The sequence below is a fragment of the Tursiops truncatus genome, chromosome 9 (assembly GCF_011762595.2).
Source record: "Tursiops truncatus isolate mTurTru1 chromosome 9, mTurTru1.mat.Y, whole genome shotgun sequence".
Classification (NCBI taxonomy): Eukaryota; Metazoa; Chordata; class Mammalia; order Artiodactyla; family Delphinidae; genus Tursiops; species Tursiops truncatus.
Window position 1 is genome coordinate 20,086,257 of NC_047042.1, and position 27,454 is coordinate 20,113,710.

Below are 27,454 nucleotides of genomic sequence, written 5' to 3' on the forward strand. Positions count from 1 at the left end.
GTCATCGTGTTTTCATTGTCATTGGTTTCTAGGTATTTTTTGATTTCCTCTTTGATTTCTTCAGTGATCTCGTGGTTATTTAGTAGTGTATTGTTTAGCCTCCATATGTTTATATTTTTTACAGTTTTTTTTCCTGTAATTGATATCTAGTCTCATAATGTTGTGGTCAGAAAGGATATTTGAGATACTGTAGTTATGAATTCAGTTTATAACTTAGAATTGTGGAAGTTGTATTTCAGCCTTTGAAGCAGCACAAAATAGTCTTCATTATAGAAAATAGTTCTTGGTAGCACAAGATTTTTCTGTAATTATCAATAGGAAACCCCACCCCACCCCCAAACAGAAGTTGGTAGCAGGATTAATCAGAATGTAATGAGGCAAATAGTCAAGAGATGGTGTTATGAGTATGCACCATGAGGTGAGCTTTTTTGAGACTGGGAGCTGCCACCTGTCGAGGTGGTGTAAATCAGGATTTTGGCAGAAGCACATTACTGTGACAGTCAGTAAATGTTAGTGAAAATCAGTCTCTTCTACATACCCAACTTAGGAATGCAGTCATTAAGCCCCCATACTGTGACTCAGCTCATAAGATACAGAGAAGAAATTATTTAACTCACTAAGCGATTTGGAAGTTGTCTTCAAGATTGTTAACCCACAGCAAAATTGGTTGATACATGGGATGGAAGTCAAAATCGGTAATTTTTAATTTTCTCTCCATTTTCACTATAAAAGCTTAAGAATCTCAGTCTAACATTTTCTGAGAAAAGAAAATCAACAGCATTGATATATGTGTGATTTTGTAGCACTGTAGCCAGAAGAGCATATAATAATCTTATCAGTAGGGGGGAAATGGAATTTCATGAATGATTATGTTGAAAAATGCCTGCAGACTTAAGTACTTAATACGACTTACATGTCTCTAAAGGAAAATATGAATTATAAAAGAGGAAAAGTTCTGACATTTCCCAGATCTGCACTGATTTATGCCAAGCATAATGCCTTGGACTCATCTTTGTGCCTCAGATTTTCCATGAGTGAGAATGCTACCATGAATGTATCATAGACCTTGTAATAATTTTTATAAGTTATTCTTAATTTAAAACCTCTGAGAAAGTTTAACTTCAAAGAATATCAGAGCTTTAAAAAAAGGCTTAAAGCAGAAGTGATTCAAGCAGTCCAAGATATTGACAGATGCTACTGAAAAGGGTTTGCAGACACCAAGAGCCTTGAATCTCCCTTTGAAGCTTGTTTCATCTTTCAATAAACTATTCTTATTGTTTAAAATATTCCTTCTTGCTTTACATTTTCTCTGGTTCCTTGAACTCTAACCATTCTCTAAGCAGAAAACAATGTTATCCTACCCCTTGCAACATAAGAATTCCTGTATTCTTAAAACAATTCTTTACATCCTTGAAGATACCCATAAAGGGTTGAGCAAGCAACTAGTATTTATTGAGAACTTACTGTATTCTAAATATGATGCTTGTGAAAGGGGTATAAAAAGCTAGCAGGGTTCCAGACAGTACCTCTGAGAGACTTACTGCATTCTAATTGAAAAACTTGTTGAATCTGAGCTGAGCTTCAAGACTACCAGTTCCAGTCCTTTAAAGCTAGATTTCCCTCTACACCACACTAGTTGTGCCCTCTATGCTTGATTATCTCCAATGACAGGGACCTCAATGTTTCCTGAAAAACTGCTCCTTCCAATTTTTGACATCACTTAGTTGCTAGAGGAAACAAATCTCCATATAAATTTAGCCACAAAACAGGAATGAGTGAAGTACTGTAAGTGCTGAATCAGCTGAAAAAGACAAGTTCTGTATGAGGTCAAAGGAAAGAGGAATCACTGTTGGTTGCTGTGGTCAGAAAAAGATGATTTAGGGTAAAATAACCAATATCTTTTAGTTTTCTCCAAAGTACAATACAAATGTGCATCTTTATTATTACTGTTATCATATGCAAATCCCCATAACAGTTAACATTTACTGAGTGCTTACTACATGCCAAGCATGTTATACTGTCTCTCAAGTAACACTGTATATACAATTTTATAGCTAGCTAGAGAATCTACTTTGTTCTAGGAACTATATCAGGTACATATATTATTTCATATAATCTGCACAACTAAACTTTTTTTTTTTTTTTTTTTGCACAACTAAACTTTGATATGGGTGTTATCATTTGCATTTTACCTGAAGAGACGTTGTGGCTCAGCGAGTTTCAGTAACCCATAGTGGCAGAGCAAGGCTTCTAAACCCACTATATCTGATGCCACTGTCCTAGTCTTATCTACTGTGCTAAACTGCCCCTCCAGGAAACTTTCCCTCTTCTATTAACTTATTAAAGAAAACAGGTGGCTGACTAGTTCTTTCCAGTCTTCCTTAGGGCTAAAATAAGGGGAAATTGGCATACTCAATGAGAGGGAAGCCCACTGGTAGTTTTACCTCTGGAGTCATCCTAATGGCCATTACTGATCCAACAGCCCAGGTCCTTCCCTCAGGTCTGAGAGGAAAATGTCTGATAGACATCCATTTTTACATATAAATAAGGAATGCCTTAATCCTCTAGGATTACTAAAATTTAACACTTGTAACTAAAAATGGTAAACTATCATATACCGAAGTCTCTAATTTAGTACTCTAAGAATTTGAGCTGCTTCACAATGAGGCTAAACCTTTAGAGTGACTGAGCACACGTTGATAGTTGTAATTCTTGTAATTTGAGGGATGGACTTTTCTTACTAGTATTAAGGTTATCTTGAATTGGTCATGGTTTCCAATTTCTACTCATCTTAAGATATTTTTGTTTCTTTCTTTTTTTTGTTTTTGCGGTACGTGGGCCTCTCACTGCTGTGGCCTCTCCCATTGTGGAGCACAGGCTCCGGACGCGCAGGCTCAGTGGCCATGGCTCACAGGCCCAGCCGCTCCGTGGCATCTGGGATCTTCCCAGACTGGGGCACGAACCCATGTCCCCTGCATCGGCAGGCGGACTCTCAACAACTGCGCCACCAGGGAAGCCCGACTTAAGATATTTTTACAGTTACTGTTAGTTTACTTCTGCAGGTCACTTTGTTCTTGTATAACTGCTGAACTATAAAATTTGACCATTATTTCCTCATGGATTCTTCTTATCACTCAGGTTTTTTGTTTGTTTTTTGTTTTTACTGAAAAGTAGGAATGAAAATTAAGAACTCCTGAGATAAAGGGAAGAATTTCCATGATTTCCAGACCTTTTCTAGCCCTAAAAATTTCAGATGAACATTTTGGCATTTCAGAACAATGCTGGAGGGTAGATATTTTCCCTAATTTGAAGAAGACGACACTGAGGTTCAGAAAGATTGAGTGACTTGCTAAGGTTTCAAAGCTAATAAGGTGGTAGAATGAAATTAAAACTCAGGTCAGCCTAGTTCCAAAGACTGTGCTTTTTCCATTATATTATACTGTCAACCCCAGAGTGTTTGCCTTCCAATTCTCATCTCCAGATTTCTTTTCCTCCACTCATTGGACTGAATATAACTCTAATAATTACTAACCACATGGGTAAAATTCCATTTGCGCTAACCTCAGGAAAACCAAATTCTGTTAGCAGGAATTTGATTATTACTGAACTGTTAACTGGTGTGTGAGTATCTTTTGTTATAAAGAAATTCTGGACATAATGGCTTTTGTTTGCAACAAAATGTAACACATCTATATTTCAGAAACTGAAATGCATATTAGGTAAATTGCTATGGGTAAGATGGCTATAGATGTACACAACATTTGAATAAAGACTAAGAAAAAGAAAAAGAAAAAAAACCTTTAACTTTGGAATTTCTTGCAGGCATTCTGCAAAGGCTCACTGATCTTGGAACATGGATGTCTCTTACTGCCCCCAGCTGTCAGATGAGATTATTAAAGCACTGGCCATTTATTGTATTAATCTCACATCTCTCAGCATTGCTGGCTGTCCAAAGGTATGTGCAGGAGTCAGCTCAGACATATCAGATTGAAGTATTGCCAAAGAACCCAGGCAGGGTAGCAATTAGCAGTTGGACTCACCAGAGAACTTGTTTTCTTTGCCATGCCTGTGGTATTCATTAGAGTTCTCTTCTTTCCCCAAATTGGAAATAGCTTTATGATTTCATTTGTGTCAAAGTAGAATCTGCAAGAAGTTAAAGACAACTCTTATACAAATATAAAAATGTGTCAAATATTTAATTCAATGAGAGAACCAGCAAAATGGTAAAGTCAATTCATAGAGCATTTGATCAAACTGGGTATTTATATAGGAACTAAAGAAAGAATGTTGGAATATAATTGTTAGGTTAAATCCAAAATTGGTTAATGTCCTACAAGGTAATAAATCCATAACCTTGGAGTTATAGTTTCTACCAGACAGAAATAATTTGCATCTCTCCTGGGCAAAAATATAACAGAGTTTGGGCCCTAATCAGTACTAAACAGTATGTCAAACAAAAGCATAATTCCTTATAGAATTTCTCAGTTGGACCTGTTAAAACAATGTTCCGGTAAGACAGTGAAAGGATATGCAATCATCTTTTGTCTTATTTTCAGGTGTTGGATAATTTTTCTTGACATCTTCTTTGAAAGGAATATATACTCATTGCAAAATCTTTGGACTACATATAAAAGTGTGAAGGACAAAGTAAAAATTCAAAGTCATACCACCAACCAGGACATAACCACTGTTGCATTTTATACTTATTCTTCTAGAATTCTTTTCTATGTACAGAGATTATAAATAGTTACAGGTTTGTGCTTTGTCTTGTTTTTTAAAGAACAGAATCATACTTTCTATAATACATTGTAACCTACTTTCTTTTCTCTTAATATACTATGCATATATCCCCATGTCAAGAAATAGAGATCTCTGGCTCTGGATTAATATGGCAGATTGAATATACACACATAATTTTGTTCCCTCTTGAAACCCTACCAGAACTGCAGAAGAAGGGTGAGGGGCCACTTTGATAGGGAAAACAGTAGAGGAGGCAAGAGCAACAAAATTTTGGAAACTTGAAAGTAGATGGACGAATTTAGCATACCAGAGATAGCTTTGAATCCTAAGACAACATAGAGAAAGCTGGGAAAAAAGTGGATTTACACCATAATCTTCAAACTTGGCAATACTGTGTACCTCTGGAACTAGCTTAAGAGGGTGGCTAGAATAAGGAAGACTGGGTTAAACGTTCTTGAGAAGTAGACAGATCTCTAGATCTGCTCCTCTACTCCATACCTCTGGGCAACTGCCCCTCCCCACTCTCACCAGATTTGAGATGTATTTCCTACAGCCAGATTTCTCAGCCTTGGCGTTACTGATATTTTGGACAAGATCATTCTTTGTAGTGGGGGACTGTTCTGTGTACTGTAGGATGTTTAACAGCATCCTTGCCCTCTATCCACTATATGTCAGTAGCACCTAGCCCCCCACACCTCCAGTCATAACAATAAAAAATGTCTCCAGATATTGCTAAATGTCCTCTGGGAGGGGGGGACTGAAATCTCTCTACTATCTGCTCTCCAGATAATAAAACAGAAGGTTGCTGAGCTGGGAGACTCATGTATAATTGAGATCTTGGGTACAAAAATGAAAATGGGAATTAAGTGACTCAATGCTGAACGCAGAGACATTCAGCACTTTTCCAACAGAGCATTCAGAATATGGGTGCCAGATCTCTGCCTCCAGGCAGCAGATTGGAAGCCTCTTTTCTGGGGACTCTGACTAGCCCAACATGAAAGATTGAAAAATACTGACATATGTGGATTTTCCAACAAATAAGCCATCTAAACCATTGAAGTTTAATGTAGAGAAGGCCCATATCATGCACTCAGACCTTCCAATCAGCTTTTAGCTCTCCACTATTAATCATGAGCAGACATCAAGGACATAACAGACTAGACTTAAAAGAAAAGCCTCTAAAGTGGAAGATAAAGACCAAACCAAATTAACAGGAAAAACTCAGAGGAAGTAAAATACTCAGAGGGAAGAAAACTAAAAAAACTTTAAAAAAATCCTCAGAAATTGCAAGGTTATTAACAACCTTGTCCTCTTCTATTGTGCACACTGATGGGCTTCTGTTTACCAAAGCATCACCTGACATTTTAAGATGCCTTCATTCTAGCTAGTCTAAAAATTCAGCTTCTCAGTTGTTTAGTCTGGGTGGTGAGTAGATTAAGAAAGTGATGCTAGGAACTCCTGATTCCTCCATCATTAACTGTGCCACAATAAGGAAAAGGAGGCAGTGGTGGGAAAGACATGGTGAATCATGACATTAATCTGAAAAATTCACAGTAAAACTCTCTTTGTTCAATAGTGTACTTGTTTAGAACTAGGGAAACCAGATGCCTTTCCGGTCAACATCATCTGGTTCTAGAAGTGAGCTGGGTCAAGGAACTCAGGACACTAGCAGCACTGACCATGAACCCTCTGCAGCTTGAGCAGTCATGGCTCGCAGGGTCCTTGCTTCCACTGCACACGGACACATGGGTAACACATGGCTCACTGGGAACTGCCTTGGCTGTAAAGCAGGCACAGATGTCGACTGGGCTTTTAAGAGGCTCCACTAATAAGCGAGGAAGGTAGGAGAATGAGAAAAGGAAAGACTCCAATGAGAACAGGAATTGAGGCAGAGAATTTTTTGTTGTTTCGTTTCACTTTGGTTTGTTTTTTGGTAAGGAAAAACAGAGTTCCTTCTATAAATCGTGCAGTGGATATTGTCTTGCAGCCTAGAAACTAAGGAGGATATCACACAAGTAAGATATTATAAAATGAATCACTCTACACTGAAGATCTACGCTGAGAAAAAGGAAGGGGAGTAGTTATTTCAGAACCTCAATGTAAGGGAGGATTTAGCTTTACCATCTATGCAGGTGAAATGAGTATCCTGATTCAGAAGATGTAGTGACCTTAAGTTGGGCCAATGTGAACACTCCTCACAGCCTCAGAAATCATAAGGCTGTGGTCCTGTCTAATACATTTCAGTTCCATTGCTTCTGATGAGCCATGAAACACATTAGTGTCTGGCTCATCATTCCAGGCTAGGTTTCCCAAAAGCCCATGGGTCAATCTTGAATGGCCATCTTGTCCACCTCCTGGAAGGTCCCTTCAATCAGCTCGCCGCCAAGGTCAGTGAGTAGTACTGTGACCTCATCCCACCCAGCACTAAAATGAGAATAACATAATCTCTGCTCAGTAGGACTGAGATCAAGACCATGTATCTGGGAGTTACGAGCATGGCCAGTCATCTCCACCTCCAGTTTCCAGCTCCCATAAGTCCCCAAAACATCACCTCAGTCACTGAACATTTGGGATTCTGATCTACAGGAAATGTTGGGCTCCTTTTCAGTTCCCCCGGTATCAATAAAACCTAGCACTCTGAGCTCTACCTATCCAGGATTTTTCCATCATCTCATTGTCTTTCCTTTTCTCTACAATTCTGAGGGTTAATCCCCACCCCCAGTGACATTAGATCTTCAGAGACCCACAAAGAATGGCAAAAATGTCTGAAGCATTTTTGTGAGAATCAGATGCAATGTTAAACCTTGGTTCTGAGCAAGTTCTGGAAACAGAGCATGCTTAGACAATGACATCTATTTTTCCAAACATAAAAAGTATGCATTTCAAACTGAAGGGTTTTTCAGCATAATTCTCTCAATTTTATGTTAAAAACAAGAGCTTAGCCTCATGGCATGTTTTTTAGAATGTTCAAACATTTAAAATAAGAAATTAAATCCAGTTGGAAAAAAATTCCTTTGGGGAGAGTAATCTAGTTGATTTTGCAGCAAGTCCCAGTTCAGCTATAAATTCAAAAGCTAAACCTTGAGTAAGTGAAGTAATCCAAGAAGTGGAGTTGAATTACCTCTGTAGAACATCTGGGCAAACTCTCAAGATACTGGAACCCTGAGCAGAAATTCTCAGAGTGAGATTCATGCAGTCTCTGTGGCTTCTACTCTTCTCTCCCCTGCTGCCTACAAACATCTGTCTTACTTACTTGTCCCTTTCCAGAACCAATTACTCCATACACAAATCATCAGAGATGTCCAGATCCCTTCTCACAGCAATCTGGTCCTGTCTGCAACAGGTTAACTTCAGTGGATATATATATTTTATAGTTTTGTAACATGTGATGTCATTAAACTTATGTTTCTCAAATTGATGATGCCTTACAGTGGATTTCAAGTTTAAAGTTAAATCCCATTACTGCAGCATTTCATAAACTGCTCATATTGGTGTGACAGGTATTACTAGGGAAATTTTGATGAAGTTTCCAATCCCAAACAGAAAACTCTAAAATGAAAATAATAGCAAGATCACAAATTCTATTAGTGCCACTTGAAACAGACATCTTACTGTTCTGGAAACAGACTTAAATCACTAACTTGAGTTATATAGGCTCATCACGTGACAAGCTAGTTAAAGAGAATCTGCAATGGTTCTGATTCTATTTGTTATGGACTGAGTATTTATGTCCTTCCAAAATTTGTATGTTGAAACCCTCATCCCTGATGTGATAGTATTAGGAGGTGAGGCTTTGGGGGGCTAATTAGGTTTAGACCGAGGTCACAAGGGTAGAGCCCCCATGATGGAATTAGTGTCCTTAAAGAATAGGAAGAAACTAGAGCTCACTCTCTGCCATGTGAGGCTACAGCAAGAAGGTAGCCATCTGCAAACCAGGAAGAGGGCCCTCACCAGACACTGAACCTGTGGGTAACTTGATCTTGGACTCCTCAGCCTCTAGAACTGTGAGAAATAAATGTATGCTATTTAAACCATCTAGTCTGTGGTATTTTGTTATAGCAGCCCAAACTGACCAATACACTATTCTTCCCTGGGATGGAGTTTGTTGGAATAATCAGAGTTACTTTGGCTGTGTGTTTAGATTACTGACTCAGCATTGGAGATGTTATCGGCAAAATGCCATTACCTGTACATTTTGGATGTTTCCGGTTGTATCCTGCTTACTGACCAAATGCTTGTGAACCTTCAGATGGGCTGCAAACAACTCCGGATCCTAAAGATGCTATACTGCAGACTTATTTCCAAGTAAGTATGTACCTGAATATGAAAAACTTTGAGAACTACTTTCTGAGAAAATAGAATATGTCATCACAGCATTCATAATACATAGTGGTTTTCAGAGTTAGGAAGGTTTCATTTATTTTTTACCTAATTGAAGCCAATATTTTGGGCTGAACCAAGGGAAGCTCCCTCTAAAATAGTCTTTGTGGCTTCACATTCCTTTCCCAGTAGCCCTTCTACTCTTAGTACTTCCCCTTCTTTGACCATGCAGATGCTCAAAGCCTTAACTCTGCTCCTCATAGAATAATCACTAGCTCTTCCTCTACTCCTCTCTCAAAATATTTCCATTCAGTTAATCTCCTCTAGGGGTTAAGAAACTAATCAGACTAAACTAGCTCACAACTATGGACAAATTATTAACAGTTATCCTAAGAGCCCCATCTCTCCCAAAGTTATTTGTTTGACAGTTGTTATTTAACTAAGATCTAGAGCTCAGAGTAAGGTATTCTGATGACTGCTACAGGCCAAATGCCTATTTACTCAATTTACAAAATGTTTCCAATGAAATAACAGTTGGGTAAATAAGCAATCTATATCATTGAGTTTTCTTTTTTTTTTGCTCCGGACGCACAGCCTCCGCGGCCATGGCTCACAGGCCCAGCCGCTCCGCGGCACGTGGGATCCTCCCAGACCGGGGCACGAACCCGCGTCCCCTGCATCGGCAGGCGGACTCTCAACCACTGCGCCACCAGGGAAGCCCAGCAATCTATAAAGGTAGAAGGTATTAGGTGTCCACCCTGTGAGTTTTTAGATAGAAAGCAGTTATTTGCTCCATTGTTCATTTTTTTTTCCTATTGACTGAAAGTAAAAATGTGCAAGTATTTTAACTGACCTCTTGAATTCTCAAATGAAAATTCTTGACCAATCCCTGAAGGTCAGGTTCTTTTCTGAAGGTTGGAAAAATGAATACTAAGAATTAATATTATCAAGGTACAAAGTACATAATGTGTTCTAAGCATGTAGATTTCACAGAAGAACTTGCTTAATTAAGCAGCCCTGGCATGAGCTGAACCATGAGATCTGGTCACTTGATGCCTGAGGAAGAAAATGATTTCTGATCTAAGGATGTGTGTGCTAAAATGAAATGAAAAACAAAACAAAAACAAAACTATTACTTGTAAAATAGGCACTCGCACTGGGCCCAGGCTTGCCAGGGAGGAGGGCAGCCAACTGAAGCTGGATCAGAAAAAAGGGAGCAGGTTCTTAAAAATTTTTGGAGAGGAGTAGAGACTCAGCCCTTCTTGATAGGTCTGGAGACGACTGACATGGACATTATTAACTTCATTTAAAGTGTATACCATGAAATGAGGTCCTACGAGTCCCTGCTGACCCTGTCATATCGTTAAACAGCCAACTTTGGGCAAGATGACAGTAAATGAATTAATATATTACACAAAGGAGTTTAGCTTCTAATCTTTTGACTTTATTTTGCCGATCATTATTTTCGGGAGGTAATATTATTGAACTTCTAAAACGTAGGATTTTAAGTAGAATGAATGAAGACTTTCTAGCCAGGGCCTCTCTGATCCTAAACATGGTGAACGTAATCATGGTATGGGATGTTAAAGTGTAATAAATATGGTGCTTGGTCAAGAAGACCCAAGATATCTAGTAATTTCCAATTCCTGCCTTTGACTACCCACTCCTCTTCCAAGGTCCTTAGATAAAAATACGCAAAGAAAATAAAACAAGTAAGATTTTACTACTAGGGTTTGGCCCCCAAAACCCAATGCAAAACTCTAGTTAACTAACTGAATCTATGGAAAATTCCTTTACCTAATCCAGGACAGCCAAAAGGCCTATTTTGTTTTCTACCACCAAGCCTGCCTGTCCCTATGAGCAAGAAGCAGAGACTTGGCCCTAATACCTAGAAGGGAGCTGGCTTGTCTGCCCATCTCATTGTCTAAAGAGGCCAAACCACTGTACTCTCCCTTATAGCTCCACTCCTACTAAGATCCAGCAAGAAAGAGGCCTAGAATTCTCTGATTCTATCCTTGTCTAGCAATGAAGAAGGGCTATCCCCACAGCAGGGTGGCTAGACTAGTTAGGCTCCAGGAGCATCTGTTCTTGACATCCTGCTTCTAGGAGAGGATGCTGTTTGTCAGTCAAGCCCAAGATACTTGGGCTTCAAAACTGATTAGAGAAGTGGTAAGGCCTGGCCACATTCTGCTGTTTGGGGTCAGCTCTAGAGACTGTAGAGCATCTTCTTCTCCACTTAGATCCATGGGACTCTTGGGTAGAACTGGAAGTGCTGCAGAGAATGTGGACCCTTCAAGACACAAGCTCATGATGACATCTAATCCCCTACCTATGTTCACTCTAAAAAAGCACAGTTGTTTGCTCTTGCTCCCTAAACAGCAAGAGCTTTGTTTTGTCTGGGTGAAATGGAACATTTGGTAGTTAGGATATAAGAGATTTTTCTTGGGAAGAGGTTCAATGACTTTGAATCACAAAGCAATATATTCCCACACATCTGATTCCATTTGGACATAAAAGTATACAATGCAGCCCTTAAAATCCAATTATAGCCCTCAGAAGAAACTGTTCTATATACAAATTCCCCCATACTCAATGGAATCTGAAAACACTGCACCAGCTTTACAAATCAAAGAGGTCTGTTGAGCCCACCCTATCTGAACTAGGGGAGTAGCAAACTTTTGGTCAATGAGCAAATTGGCTGAAGTGCTTCCAGCATGAGATATGCTGTTATTCTACAACCCCAGAGCCTGAAGGGATCCCAGGAAGTGATTCCAGAAGTCCCATGTGGAGACATAATAAAGGCTCCTTTAATTCAAGGAGAAATAAGTAATAACTGAGATTATAAATTTGAGAGGAAAATCTAGCTGTCTACATTTGAAGCAGTTGTATTCAACTAACCTTTCAATTTATGGACCTCTGTGGGGAAAGCAAGACAGGCAATGGAGATGAAGAAAAGCATAGTGGAAAAGAGGGAGAACCCAAACAATAGTCTCCACAACCCAGGAGGGTCTGAATCACAAAGAGGCAGAAGAGCCATTAAGTCTATAATTAGCAAAGAGCAAAGGGACCTTTCTGATATTTTTGTGTCTGGAGTCGAAAACTTTAAACTTTAGAGAGATGAGTAGAGAAAGTCTAGGTGGTCTTCAGAGCCCCAAACAGCAGTATAGAGATTCCTTGAGGACCTTATTTAGCAGTTCCTGGCAGCATAAATTACTACCTAGGTACTCTAAGATCTGTGTTGTTAGGAAATAAATCTCAGAGTTCTCTCTAGCTCACGGAAAGGTCTTTGTGGTAAGGCCCTTGTAATTTGGACCTACTGAATTTTATTATTAATATGAACAAATAATATTACTTAACAATTATCACTTGCCATGTATGTGCTAAATCTTATTTTATGTTTATTATCTAATCCTCACAAATACCCTATTACCATAAAAATGAATAAGGAAACTGGTATAAGCACCTTAAATAACATACCCAAAGTCATACAAATAAAAGAGCCATACTTTGTACCTAGATCTTATCACTGTTATGCTGCTCTTTTATCTTTAGATTAGTGATTTTCAAGTTTTTTAAAGCTCTAACATTCAAGAGATTTGATCAATAAGGGGAGACAAGTACTGTTTGCCCAATTTACTTGCTGATGCATAAATAAGAGGCTGATTACAAGTAGTCTTTGATGTAGGCTCCAAATTCCCCTTTCTTTTAGCTTACTCAAGAAACTAGAAGGAAGTGTGAGGGCAAGTGATGTTATTACAGGGATAACCTTGAATCCCCTTTAATTTATAAAAAACAAAAATCACTTACAAACTTCAAAATATCATTATTATTAACCATCTGATACTTTACAACTGTGTGGCATATCGTGTTTGAAAATCATTGTTCTATACTGATCCAAAGAATCCTCTCTCGCCAGGTTAAATGTGTAATGACTAACCATTGCAGTAGACGGCTTCAATTCCCAAATCATTTCCTACAAGTTCTTGGAGTCACTCAGGCCTAAGTACCTGAGCAGAAGGTACTCAAAGGATCCCACATGCACTTGAAGAAACTCAGAACACACAGTGAGTCCTAAGTAGACATTTTCTTTTCAATATTTCCCAGCTCCCATCTATACTAGAGCATTAAGCTATTAAAAGAGAGAGAGGGAGTTTGAGACAAACAGACAGACATGTTTCTGGCAGGAGCATTCAGTTTCTACATTTTCAAGTTTCCTGATACTTTTCAAAAATGCTTGTGTTTACATTATGCAAAAATAATATCCTACTTAGAGGACATAGAAAGATTATACAAGAAGTTTAAAACATAGGATCACACTTTTTTTTCTTTTGCGGTACGCGGGCCTCTCACTGTTGTGGCCTCTCCCGTCGCGGAGCACAGGCTCCGGACGCGCAGGCTCAGCGGCCATGGCTCATGGGCCTAGCCACTCCATGGCATGTGGGATCTTCCCGGACCGGGGCACGAACCCGTGTCCCCTGCATCGGCAGGCGGACTCTCAACCACTGCACCACCAGAGAAGCCCAGGATCAAACTTTTAAAAAAAGATTAAAAAATTAACAGAATGTAAAATTTTATAGATTTGACTATAAACTTATCATTTTCAAATTTCAGAATAAGTATTTCTCGAAACAGAAGACACCTGTTTGCCAAGTTTTAATCCGCAAGGATTGGTGGCTCAGAACTAGAAATTAGTATAACAATTGTTTTTATTCAAATTGTTTTTTAAACTTCTTTAAAGTTTTGCAAGTGCAAATGTATTAGCCAAAAAGCAATGTGGTAAGAGACAGAATTGGCAATGCTTTGGTTGTCTCCCTGCTGAGTTTGCTTACAGTTATTTTAAAACACCTAAGATTTGATTCAAGTGAAACAGTATTTCAAACAACTGATGTACCTTAGCCTTTTTGATTTCATTACCCTACTAGAACTCATATAGCCATTGAGCACAGACTTAAGCCAAAGTATATGATAACATCAGCCTCCATATCAATGACTGTTTCCAAACTGCTGCAATTAATAACTCATCGTAATATACAGCAAAAACAGGCAAAGTAGCCCGTATGTGGGCAAACATTACTCATTTCTGATCCTAGGGAAGCTGCCAATTACTCATTTCCTGTTTGGTACTGGTCTGAAGATTCAAAACAACTTTCTAGGAAAATCCTTCTGTCTTGGAAATGACATTATTTTCAAGTTAGATATACTTTTTTTTCCTGATGCTGCAACACTGTGCTTTATAAGACATATACATTTGGTCATTCAGATGATCAAAATATATTTCTCATATATATTTGGAGAGTGGTATGCCTGGAGAGAGCACAGAAGCTCAGCATCCTTTCCCTGTACCTTGCCCTATGCATCTCTGATACCTGGTTGTTCTTGAGTAATATCCTTTAATAAACCAGTCATCCAGCAAGAAAAATGTTTGTGTCCTGTGAGCAGCTCTAGCTGGTAGATCAGAAGCCCAGGTAACAACCTGGTATCTGAAGTGAAGGGTGATCTGTGGAACTGAGCCCTTAATTTGTGGAATCTAACGTGATTTCCAGGTAGATAGCATCATAATTGAGTTGAATTATAGGACATCCAGCTGGTGTCTGAGAATTGCTTGGTGGTGTCGGGAATGCCCTCCTCCCACCATGTTGGAATTGGGGTCCTGAACAACTTTTACATGACTTCTTTGCTTCCTTCCTCCTAAGAGAGACAGTAACAATATTTTTAGTCATTTTGACCATGGAACACCTTTTGAGACTTCGATGAAAGTCACAAACCCTCCCCTCAAAAAAATACATAGTAGATAAAAAACTGCATGAATTTTCAGGGAGTTCATGGGCTTCCCTGAAGTTCATCCATGTATCCAACAGGGATCTGTGGACTCTAGGTTAAGAGCTCCTGCTCTGTTGCATGGCCAGCCTTCACAGGTTGGTTGGCTAGGATACTCCCTCATCAAAGAAACTGGAAATATCAGGCAGAGTGCTCATTTAAGAGTGCTATAGAGTGCTCTCAGTGTTCCTACGCCATGGCCATGCAGTTTCCTTACCCATTTACTGTATCTGTTAATCTCTGAACTGGATGAACCAGAGAACTATTGAGCTACTTAAGCTTTGGGATCCTGATTATTAGCACAATTTACCCACACCCTCCCCATCAGGAAGGCAAGAGAGATGTGAAATGAATTCAAGTTGTGACAGTGAGTTCTTTAATTCCAAATGTGATCTAGTTTGAAAATTCTGCACTAGTGATTACTTCTGCAACTAGCTAATGCTCATCACTGTTATTACAGAGAAGCAGCTAAGAGAATGTCATCTATAGTTCAGCAGCAGGAATATAATGCTACTGACCCTCCACTTTGGTTTGGCTATGATTGCGAAGGCAAGCCTCTTCCAGAGCAACAAGATATAACACAACTTAAAGATTCAGAATTGATGGCAGAAGAGTCAACATACAGTAGTGAACAGGAAGCAGCATGACCTTCAACCTCAAGCAGGAAGAACAAAAAATGTAGAACTTGGCAACTTCATTTCGTCCAAGTATTTTTACTAGCTGGATCTTAACTGTGTAAACAAACAGCAAATCATCTGCAGATTCTTATTCCAGCTACAGATGTTTCTAAATACATCTATAAGTTCTTCTGTCTAATAATCATGATTTTAAAAAGCCAAATCAAGCACTGCTACTATGTAAATTTTCCACTTAAATTTACCTTAATCAAACCAATAGTTTTGATGAGATTATCAAATTTAAGGTTACAGTTGTACGAAACAATCCTGAGAAATGTGATGTTATTGACAAGGAATTTAGAAGCTTCTCTTTAGAAAAGAAAGCAGAAGGCTATATAAATCAGAGTAAGAGTTTGAGTAAGGGCAATGACTTCAAGGATCTATATATATTTTACATATAGTAGTCAGTACATGTTTATCCCAGCCTCCTAATTTATCTCTCCCCCACCACCTTTCCCCTTTGGTAACCGTAAGTTTGCTTTCTATGTCTGTGGGTCTATTTTTGTTTTGTAAATAAGTTCATTTGTATCTTTTCTCTTTTTAGATTCCATGTGTAAGAGATGTCATATGATATTTGTCTTGGTCTAGCTTACTTCACTTAATGTGATAATCTCTAGGTTCATCCTTGTTGCTGCAAATGGTATTACTTCATTATTTTTAAGACTAATATTCCATTTTACACACACACACACACACACACACACACACACACACACACACACCCCACATCTTCTTTCTCCATTCATCTATTGATGGACACTTAGGTTGCTTCCATGTCTTGGCTATTGCAAATAGTGCTTCAATGAACATTGGGGTGCAAGTATCTTTTCGAATTATAGTTTTCTCTGGATATATGCCCAGGAGTGGGATTGCTGGATCATATGAAAGAAATTGAAGATGACACAAACAGATGGAAAGATATAACGTGTTCTTGAATTGAAAGAATCAATATTTTTTAAAATGACTATACTACCCAAAGCAATCTACAGATTCAGTGCAATCCCTATCAATTTACCAATGGCACTTTCCACAGAACTAGAACAAAAATAAATTTTTAATTTGTATGGAAACACAATAGATCCTGAATAGCCAAAGCAATCTTGAGAAAGAAAAACAGAGCAGGAGGAATGAGACTCTCTGACTTCAGACTATACTACAAAGCTACAGTAATCAAGAAAGTATGGTACTGGCACAAAAATAGAAATATAGGTCAATGGAAGAGAATAGAAAGCCCAGAAATAAACACACACACCTATGGTCAATTAATCTATGACAAAGGAGACAAGAAGATACAATGGAGAAAAGAGTCTCCTCAATAAGTGGTGCTGGGAAAACTGGACAGCTATATATAAAAGAGATTATAACATTCTCTAACACCATATACAAAAATAAACTCAAAGTAGATTAAAGATCTAAATGTAAGACCAAATACTATAAATCTCCTAGAGGAAAACACAGGCAGAACACTCTGACATAAATTGCAGAAATATCTTTTTGGATCCATCTCCTAGAGTAATGGAAATAAAATCAAAAATAAACAAATGGGACTTAATTAAACTTAAAAGCTTTTGCACAGCAAAGGAAACCTTAAACAAAATGAAAAGACAACCTACAGAATGGGAGAAAATATTTGCAAATGATGCAACAGACAAGGGATTAATTTACAACATATACAAACAGCTCATACAGCTCAATATCAAAAAAAACCCAAACAAACCAATCCAAATATGGGCAGAAGATCTAAATAGACATTTCTCCAAAAAAAGACATACAGATGGCCAACAGGCACATGAAAAAATGCTCAACGTAACTAAATATTAGAGAAATGCAAATCAAAATTATAATGAGGTATTACCTCACTCTGATCAGAATGGCTACAGTCATAAATGCTGGGGAGGGAGTGGAGAAAGGGAACCCTCCTATACGGTTGGTAGAAATGTAAATTGGTACAGCCACTATGGAACAGTATGGAGGCTCCTTAAAAAACAGAAAGATCAAATTTGCACTATGGAAGAATTTTTCAAACTATGGTATATCAAAAAAGCTCCCAATTTTATGCTAGGAGATACGCGTTACTGATTGTGTATCTACAGATTAATTTTTAAAAGCTTTAATCTATGAATTTTTACCATTCTGGTAAAAGATAACTCCCTTTGGATTTTAACAGAATTCAAATGATCACATGCCAGTGTATCATTATTTGATACTACGTAACACTGATGTTTATAGAGTCCAGGAAAGGAAGAAATCTGTTCTGACTGCCACAAACAATGTTGGTAATATTAGATCAGTCTTTTAACCTTTCTATTTCCTCTATTACTCATCTCTTAAATGGGGTTACTGTCTTTTGTACCCCACAAATGTGAAGTAAGGATATAACTTAAGGTAAAAGATATGAAAGTTATTTTGAAAAGTTTTTAAAGGTCTTATTTTTTTAAAAGGTATTTTACAAGGTATTATTATAGGATATTCTGATATCAGCTAAATGCTTTTAGTAATTCTCCCCTTTCTTAAGTTGGTTTTGAAAGTTTTTGAAGTACGTAGTATCATTTAGCTGTAGAATGGTTCCTGGAAGTAGACAGGGGAATCAGCCGAGTAGGAAATTTTAAGACCTAACCCAACAGACATAAGATGACTGTTCCAGAGGGTGATTTTTAACTAAATTTGGAGATTCTGGGAGCTGCATATAAATTGGCTTCTGACCCCTAACTGTCACAAGCACACAACTGGAGAGACCTATACAGGAGGCAACTGCTTTCTAAAGGAAAAACACGTGCATGGGGAAGACCAGGGTTAAGGAGAAACATACCCCGTTATGTTCTCTAGAAACCAGGCAGGGTATTTAACTGTCAAAGTCTGCTCCAAAAACTTTTCTTCTTCTTTTAAACAAGAAGAAGGTCTTCTTTTAAACAAGAGTAAGGTCTTCTTTTAAACAAGAAAAGGAGACACATTTGTTAATTATGAGGAGACACATTTTATAGTTACAGAAATGAAAGAAAAAGGGTAGGTGTTAGAAAAAGTGGGCTATGAAAGGGGACCAAGGAGTAGAGAGAACAGATGGTGAAATCTTTAAGTTCTCAGTGCAAAGTACTCAAGGTATCCAAAATATTACTTAGGTCTTCAGATCTTAAGCATTTGAAATATATAGGTCTGTGTTCAAGAGAGTAAAATATGTCACATTTCCTTTCTGTTTGGACTTGACTATGTTATCCAAAGATGTACCATTCCTTTAATAATTTTAAATACAGTTGACTGCTGTTTATGCTCATGACCTTTCTGGCTGTTGTTGACAAACTTCATAAACTTTTTTTTAGTCATGAAAATATTTATATAATTGCATAAGGTGAAAAAGATTATAAAAATTGCCTCACTGCTTCCCAGTTTCCTCTACTTAATAATTTAACACACACACACCACAACCACATCAAACATACTAACATGTAAGTGTTGTCCAAACTCATACAAATTTTGATTTCATGAAGGATGAACTAAAAAGTGACTTTGAGACACCCTGCAAAGCTGACTTTTTGTTTTATAAATAAGAAGTTAAAGACAGAACTCCAAATAAAATATTAACAAAAAGAGACTATTACAAGTCATATTTGGAAAGGCTTATTAGAAAATCGGAGCTTAAGAACTGATTTATCCTAAGCATAAGAAATACAGTTCAGTAGATAGGCCTATTCAGTGTTGTATAATTTAAATGTTCCAGGAATAAACATGTAAGGTTTGAAAGAAAGAGAATTCATAAAATAACTTTATATAGTACGCCATTGTAAAAGTGAAAATCTGTCTTCATACACCAGGCTATAAAGTAGCTGAATGCCCCCTCCCCACAATGCATTATGTCTTAAATTACATACAAAAAATAAGAATCAGTAGCAACTGCATCATATTTGTGATGTGTTTTATTCACAGCTTAAAGTTATACTGTTGTCACAGTAAGCACAATACTAAGTAGAAAACATGTTACACAAGAGCTCTGGTACAAAGAATTTCAAAATAGCTGCCCCCTATTACCTATATTTTTGTAAAATGTCTTCTTCTTGAGTATAAGTGGAAACTATGAATATGATGAGTTATCACTCCATGACTGTTACATTATATGGCAAAACAAAGATTATCCTGAGTAAGCGTGACCTAATCCTCTGAGCTCTTTAAAAGCAGAGTTATCCCAAGGTGGCTGCAGAAAAAGAGCTCAGATATTCACAGCATGACAAGGACTGATTGCATTAGTGCTGGCCTGAAGAGAAGGCCATATAAAAGAGATGCAGGTGGCCTCTAGAAATTTAGAGTGATTGCCAACTGACAGCCAGCATGGAAACAGAGATCTCAGTCACACAGTCACAAGGAACTGCATTTTGCCAACAATACGAATGAACCTGGAAGTAGACTATTCCTCAGATCATCTAGATGAGAGCTCAGCCTGGACAATACCTTAAGTCCAGCCTTGTGGATAACCCGAGCAGAGAATCTAACCATGCTGAGCTCGACCTACAGAACTATGAGCTGATAAATAGGTGTTAGTATTAGTTTTTTCAGCTTTACAACTGATTTTATTTTTCAAAAAATTTTAATGAGGTATAGTTGATATACAATATTATATAAGTTTCAGGTGTACAACATAGTGATTGACAGTTTTTAAAGGTTATGTTCCATTTATAGTTATTATAAAATATTGGCTATATCTCCTGTGTTGTACTATATGTCCTTGTAGCTTATTTTATATATAGTAGTTTGTACCTCGTAAACCCCTACCCCTATCCTGCCCCTCCCCACTTCTCTCTCCCCATTGGTAACCACTGATGTGTGTTCTCTATGAGTCTGCTTCTTTTTTGTTATATTCACTAGTTTGTTTTATTTTTTACATTCCACATACAAGTGATATCATACAGTATCTGTCTTTCTCTGACTTATTTAACTTAGCATAATACCCTCCAGGTCCATCCATGTTGCTGCAAATGGCAAAATTTCATTCTTTTTCATGGCTGAGTAGTATTCCAGTGTGTGTGTGTGTGTGTGTGTGTGTGTGTGTGTGTGTGTGTGTGTGTGTGTGTGTACGTACCACATCTTCTTTATCCATTAATCTGTTAATGAACACTTAGGTTACTTCCATATTTTACCAATTATAAATAATGCTATGACTACTGGGGTGCATGTATCTTTTTAAATTAGTATTTTTGTTTTTTTCAGATAAACACCCAGGAGTGGAATTGCTGGGTCATGTTAGTCCTATTTTTTGTTTTTTTGATAAACCTCCATACTGTTTTCCATGGTGGCTGCACCAATTTACATTCTCACCAAGTGTAAGAAGTTTGCCTTTTCTCCACATCCTTGCCAACATTTTTTGTGATCTTTTACAATGATAGCCATTTTGACAAATGTGAGGTGATATCTCACTGGGGTTTTATTTTGAATTTCTCTGATTATTAATGATGTTGAGCATCTTTTCAAGTGCCTGTGCCCACCTGTAAGACTTGTTTAGAAAAATATCTATTTGGGTCTTCTGCCCATTTTTAAATCAGGTTTCTTTTTTCTTTTTTTTTGATGTTGGGTTGTAAAAGCTGTTGTATATTTTGGATATAAACCTCTATGGGTCATATCATTTGCAAATATTTTCTCCCATTCAGTAGGTTGCCTTTTTATTTTGTCGATGATTTCCTTTGCTGTGCTAAAGCTTTTAAATTTAATTAGGTTCCATTTGTTTATCTTTGCTTTTATTTCCTTTGCTTTAGGAGACAGATCTCCCAAAATATTGCTACAATTTATGCCAAAGAGTGTTCCGCCTATGCTTTCTTCTACAAGTTTTGCTTTCTGGTATTACATTTAGATCTTTAATCCATTTTGAGTTTGTTTTTGCATATGGTTTTAGAGAATATTCTAATTCTAGTCTTTTACATGTAGCTGTCCAGTTTTCCCAGCACCACTTATTGAAAAGACTTTTTTCACTGTAATATATTCTTGCCTCCTTTGTCATAGATTAATTGACTGTAAGTGTGTGGGTTTACTTCCTGGGTCTCTATTCTGTTCCACTGATCTACATATCTGTTTTTGTGCCAATTCCACACTGTTTTGATAACTGTAGCTTTACAGTATAGTCTGAAGACAGGGAGCATGATTCCTCCAGCTCTGTTCTTTCTGAAGATTTTTTTAGTTATTCAGGGTCTTCTGTGTTTCCACACAAATTTTAGGAATAATTATTTTAGTTGTGTGAAAAAGATGCCCTTGGTATTCTGATATAGATTGCATTGAATCTGTAGATTGCCTTGGCTAGTATGGTCATTTTACAATATTAATTCTTCCAATCCATGAACACAGCATACCTTTCCATCTTTTTGGATTGCCTTCAATTTCTTTCGTAAGTGTCTTATAGTTTTCCAAGTACAGGTCTTTTACCTACTTAGGTAGGTTTACTCCTAGGTATTTTATTCTTTTTGATGTGATGGTAAATGGGATTGTTTTCTTAATTTCTCTTTTTGATAGTTCATTGTTAGTGTATAGAGACACAACAGATTTCTGTGTATTAATTTTGTATCCTGCAACTTCACAAATTTAGTGACGAGCTCTAGTAGTTTTTGGTGGTATCTTCAGGATTTTCTATGTATAGTATGTCATCTGCAAACAGTACAGTTTTTCTTCTTCCTTTCCAATTTGGATTCCATTTATTTCTTTTTCTTGTCTGACTGCTGTGGCTAGGACTTCCAAAACTATGCAGAATAAAAGTGGCAAGAATGGGCATCGTTGTCTTGTTACTGACCTTAGAGGAAATGCTTTCAGCTTTTCACCACTAAGTATGATGTTAGCATTGGTTTGTCATATATGGCCTTTATTATGTTGAGGTGTGTTCCCTCTAGGCCCACTTTCTGGAGAGTTTTTAATCACAAATGGATGCTAAATTTTGTCAAAAGCTTTTTCTGCATCTATTGGGATGATCATATGGTTTTTATTCTTCATTAATGTGGCATATCACACTGATTGATTTGTGGATATTGAAAAATTCTTGCATCCCTAGGATAAATCCCACTCGATCATGGTATATGATCCTTTTGATGTATTGTTGGATTCGGTTTACTAATGTTTTATTGAGGATTTTTACATCAATGTTCATCAGTGATAACTGCCTGTAATTTGTGTATGTGTGAGATATCTTTGTCTACTTTTGGTATCAGGGTGATGCTGGCCATGTAGAATCAGTTTGGAAGTGTTCCTTCCTCTGCAATTTTTTGGAACAGTATAATAAGCGTAAGTGTTAACTCTTCTCTAAATGTTTGGCACAATTCATCTGTGAAGCCATCAGGTCATGGACTTTTGTTTGTTGGAAGGGTTTTTTTTTTATTACTAATTCAATTTCATTATTTCTAATTGGTCTGTTCATATTTTCTGCTTCTTGCTGGTTCACTCTTGGAAGATTGTACATTTCTAGGATTTGCCCATTTCTTCAACACTGTCCATTTTATTGACACATAGCTGTTTCTAGTAGTCTCTTATGATCCTCTGTATTTCCATGGCATCACCCTTTTTCATTTCTGATTTTATTGATTTGGATCCTCTTTTTTTCTTCATGAATCTGGCTAAAGGTTTATCAATTTTCTTTATTTTTTCAAAGAACCAGCTCTTAGTTTCTCTGATATTTTCTTTTTTTTTTAAAGAGTCTATTTCATTTATTTCTGCTCTGACCTTTATGATTTCTTTCCTTTGACTAATTTTGGGTTTTGTTTGTTTTTCTTTTTCTCGTTCCTTTAGGTGTAATGTTAGGTTGTGTATTGGAGATTTTTCTTGTTTCCTGAGGCAGGCTTGTATTGCTATAAACTGTGCTCTGAGAACTGCTTTTGCTGCATCCCAGAGATTCTATTGTTGTGCTTTTGTTTTCATTTGTCTCCAGGTATTCTTTTATCTCTTCTTTGATTTCACCAGTGATCTATTGGTTGTTTAGTAGCATATTGTTTAGCCTCCACATGTTTATATTTTTTGCAGGTTTTTCTTTTTTCTTGTAGTTGATTTCTAGTCTCACAGCATTGTGGTCAGAAAAGATGCTTGACATGATTTCAATTTTCTTAAATTTACCAAGGCTTGTTTTCTGGCCTAGCGTGTTATCTATCCTGGAGAATGTTCCATGTGCACTTGAAAAGAATGTGTATTCTGCTGCTTTCTGATAGAATGTTTATATAAGTTCCATCTTGTTTAGTGTGTCATTTAAGGCCTGTGTTTCCTTATTGATTTTCTGTCTGGATGATCTGTCCATTGATGAAAATGGGGTATTAAATTCCCTACTACTATTGTGTTACTGTCCATTGCTCCCCATATGTCTGTTAATATTTGCTTTGTGTGTTTAGCTTTGCTTATGCTGGGTGCATATATATTTATAATTGTTGTACCTTCTCTTTGGATTGATCCCTTGATCATTATGTAATGTCCTTCTTTGTCTTTTCTTACAGTCTTTGTTTTAAAATCTATTTCATCTGATATAAATATTGCTACCCTGGCTTTCTTTTGATTTCCCTTTGCATGGAATACCTTTTTCTATCCTCTCACTTTCAGTCTGTGTGTGTCTTTAGATCTGAAGTGAGTCACCTGTAGGCAGCATATATATGAGTCTTGTTTTTGTATCCATTCAGTCACTCTATGTCTTTTGATTGGAGCATTTAATCCATTTATACTTAAAGTAATTATCGATATGTATATTCTTATTGCCATATTGTTCACTGTTTTGGGGCTGTTTTTGTATGTCTTTTTTGTTCCTTCTTTTGTTCTCTTCTTTTGTGATTTGATGACTACCTTTAGTGTTATGTTTGGATTCCTTTTTCTTTTTTGCGTCTTTTATAGATTTTTCATTTGTGGTTACCATGAGATTTACATATAGCAATCTATATATACATGATTGTTTGAAGTTGCTGATCTCTTAATTTCCAATGCATTTTAACAGAATTTGTACTCTCCTACCCTCATGATTACTGTTTTTGATATCATTTTTTACATATAATTGTCTTGTGTATCCCTTAACTACTTATTGTGGATATAGACAATTTTACTACTTTTGTCTTTCAACCTTCCTACTAGCTTTGTGCATGAATGATTTCCTACCTTTACTATATGTTTGCCTTTACCAATGAGCTTTCTCCTTTCATGATTTTCATGTTTCTTGTGTCCTTTTTTGCTTACAGAAGTTCCTTTAACATTTCTTTAAAGCCAATTTGGTGATGCTGAACTCTTGGCTTTTGCTTCTCTGTAAAGCTTTTTATCTCTTCATCAAATCTGAATGAGAGCCTTGCAGAGTATTATTGGGTTTTGGTTTTTCCCTTTCATCACTTCAAATATATCATGCCATGCTGCTCTGGCCTGAAGAGTTTCTGTTGAAAAGTCAGGTGATAGCCTTATGGGAGTTCCCTTTTATGTAACATGTTGCTTTTCCCTTGCTGCTTTTAATATTCTCTTTTATCTTTAATTTTTGCCATTTTAATTACAATGTGTCTTGGTGTCTGCCCCTTTAGGTTAATCCTGTATGGTGCTCACTGCACTTCCTGGACTTAGATGTCTGTTTCCCCTTCCCAGGTTAGGGAAGTTTTCAGCTATTGTCTTCAATTATGTTCTCAGCCCCTTTCTCTTTCTCTTCTCCTTCTGGGAATCCTATAATGCAAATATTAGTGAGCGTGATGTCCCAGAAATCTCCTAAACTGTCCTCATTTCTTTTCTTTTTTCCTTCACCATCACTGATTTCCACTACTCTGTCTTCCAGCTCACTAATCCATTTCCCTGTATCATTTAGTCTACTATTGATTCCCTCTAGTGTATTTTTCATTTCAGTTATTGTATTCTTCATCTCTGTTCAGTTGTTCTTTCTATTTTCTAACTCTTTGTTAAAAACTTCTAATGTCTCACTCTGTGCATCCATTTGTTTCCCAAGTTCTTTGATCATCTGTACAATCACACCCCTGAACTCTTTCTTGGTTAGATTGCATATCTCCACTTCACTTAGTTCTTTTTCTGGTGTTTTATCTTAATCCTTTGTTTGGAATATGTTCCTCTGTTGCCTCATTTTGCCTAACTAGTTGTTTTTATTTTTATGTACCTGGTAGGTTGGTTATGTTTCCCAACCTTGAAGAAGTGACCTTTTGTGTTCCAGCAGTGCACTCTCCTCTCAACAGTTATATGCTCTAGGGGTTCCTCCTATGAGGGTTGTGTGGGTCTTCCTGTTTTGGCAGGCTGACTATGTAGGTGGTCTAATAGGCTAGGTTGGCCCCTGGTCTGCTTGGTTGCTAGGTCCTGCCTTGTGCAGATGCTGCTGGCCACTGGTTGATGGTTGATGGCAGAACCCTGGGAGGCCCTGGGGCTAGTGCTGGGTTACTGCTGGGTGGAGTCAGGGTCCAGGAGATCCCAGGGCAAACAGGTATTATTTTAAGTCAATAAGTTTGTGGTAATTTGTTACAGAAGAAAACTAATAGCTAAGTACAAATTTTGAAAAGGCTACCCCAAGACATCCCAATTTATTGTTTTCAACATTTATATGAACAGTGGTATTTGAGTTTTTGTAGTCACAGATCTACTAATCGTTGTTAAAATTTAGAAACATAACTCAAACCATTCTCAGTCCTGCAGTTTCAGGGACTGAAACCAGCTTTGGCTTCTAAAGCTTACAGTGCCTTTTGGAGCATCAGCCTTAATCCATTTTTCATGTTTGCTTGCTTGATTCAGGAGGCCTGAAACACAAAATTGCATAAAGTCATATCTTGATTGACAAGAGCAATATTTGACTACATAGATCCTAAAACTACATCTCTAAAACTGAAAAACACTTTTGAACTGCAAAAATCTTAGTAAAGACAACCTGAGTTGGAAGAGAGTTGCAAATAGGTTACTTGGGCTTGTTCTCGCCTTTCTTTTCCTCAGAACAACTCTGAAAGGGAAACTACTCTGTTTTTTGTTTGTATTTTTTTTGGATGCAGGTTTTAAAAAGAGCTTTATTTAAGTGAAATTGACAAAATAATACATGCATTTAAAGTATGTAATGTAATGTTTTTACATATGTAAAAGTCCGCAAAACCATCTCCTCAATCAAGATAATGAACATATCCATCACTCCTAAGTTTCCTTGTGCCCCTTTGTAATCTTTCCCTCATGCCCCACCCGGCCTGTCACCTCTACAACCCCCCCGACCCCCACCAATCCTTCGATAATTACTAATCTACTTTGTGTCACTTTGGATTAGTTGCATTTTCTAAGATTTTAATAAATGGAGTCATACAAAATATACAATACGTAGTCTTTTAAAAAATATCTAGGTTATTTCAGCATAATTATTATGAGGTTCATTCATATTGTAGCATGTATCAGGTGGTTTCCTCACACAGATGCTGATCCGTACTTTGCTGAACAGTCATGGGCACCCTGTGTACCTCTGTTTGCTCTGGAACTTTCTCTTGTTAACTCTAGCAGCCCTGGTCTCCTCCACTTGGTGAGTCTGTTGGGCTCTGACTATGTTACCCATCCCTGCCCTGCAGCCTGGAAACACTCTCAAGGTAATAGGCTATGGCAATCATTGAGCTCACCTGGTTTGTTTCCCATCTCTAGTCTTCTAGTTCTGTTTTTTCTTTCAATCAAGGTAGTTAAGATGCTACACCTCCTCTGGAGATCCACTGCAATTCTGAACTTAAGAGACCAGTCAAATCTGAACTGATGAATGTTGTGAATACACTGGCTCAATTCATCATATACATTTTCTTTGTTGAATCCAAGCACACAAATCAGGAAACAACTCTCTTCTCTAGGACAGTTTTCTCCTTTGTTAGTATCATATGATGTTCCCAGCTGCTGAAAAGGTGCTTTGTACCATTCAATCTTTGTGTCAAGTGCTTTTGTGTGATACAAATTCTCCTGTGAATTCTTGTCTCTCCCCTTTAATCTGA

General features: G+C 37.4%; 2 protein-coding genes across 7 annotated transcripts in view; one reads left to right on the forward strand and one right to left on the reverse strand.

The window, feature by feature from the left end:
• The window catches only part of FBXL13 (F-box and leucine rich repeat protein 13), a 191,123-nt gene extending 174,017 nt beyond the window's left edge, over positions 1–17,106 (forward strand). Inside the window, 4 exon segments of the mRNA XM_033862761.2 lie at positions 3,823–3,854; positions 3,856–3,955; positions 8,882–9,045; positions 15,338–17,106. Coding sequence (XP_033718652.2) covers positions 3,823–3,854; positions 3,856–3,955; positions 8,882–9,045; positions 15,338–15,524 — 483 coding nt within the window. The 3' untranslated portion in view covers positions 15,525–17,106.
• FAM185A (family with sequence similarity 185 member A) overlaps positions 4,088–27,454 on the reverse strand; it is an 88,353-nt gene continuing 64,986 nt past the window's right edge. For 4 of the 6 annotated variants that reach the window (XM_033862926.2, XM_019940535.3, XM_019940533.3 and 1 more), the window contains one exon: positions 19,445–26,248. In XM_033862926.2, the coding sequence (XP_033718817.1) occupies positions 26,136–26,248 (113 nt within the window). In that variant the 3' untranslated portion in view covers positions 19,445–26,135. Of the gene's footprint in view, positions 4,144–19,444; positions 26,249–27,454 lie in introns of those variants that run through there. The other 2 variants (XM_073809587.1, XR_012333890.1) reach the window with 2 other exon arrangements.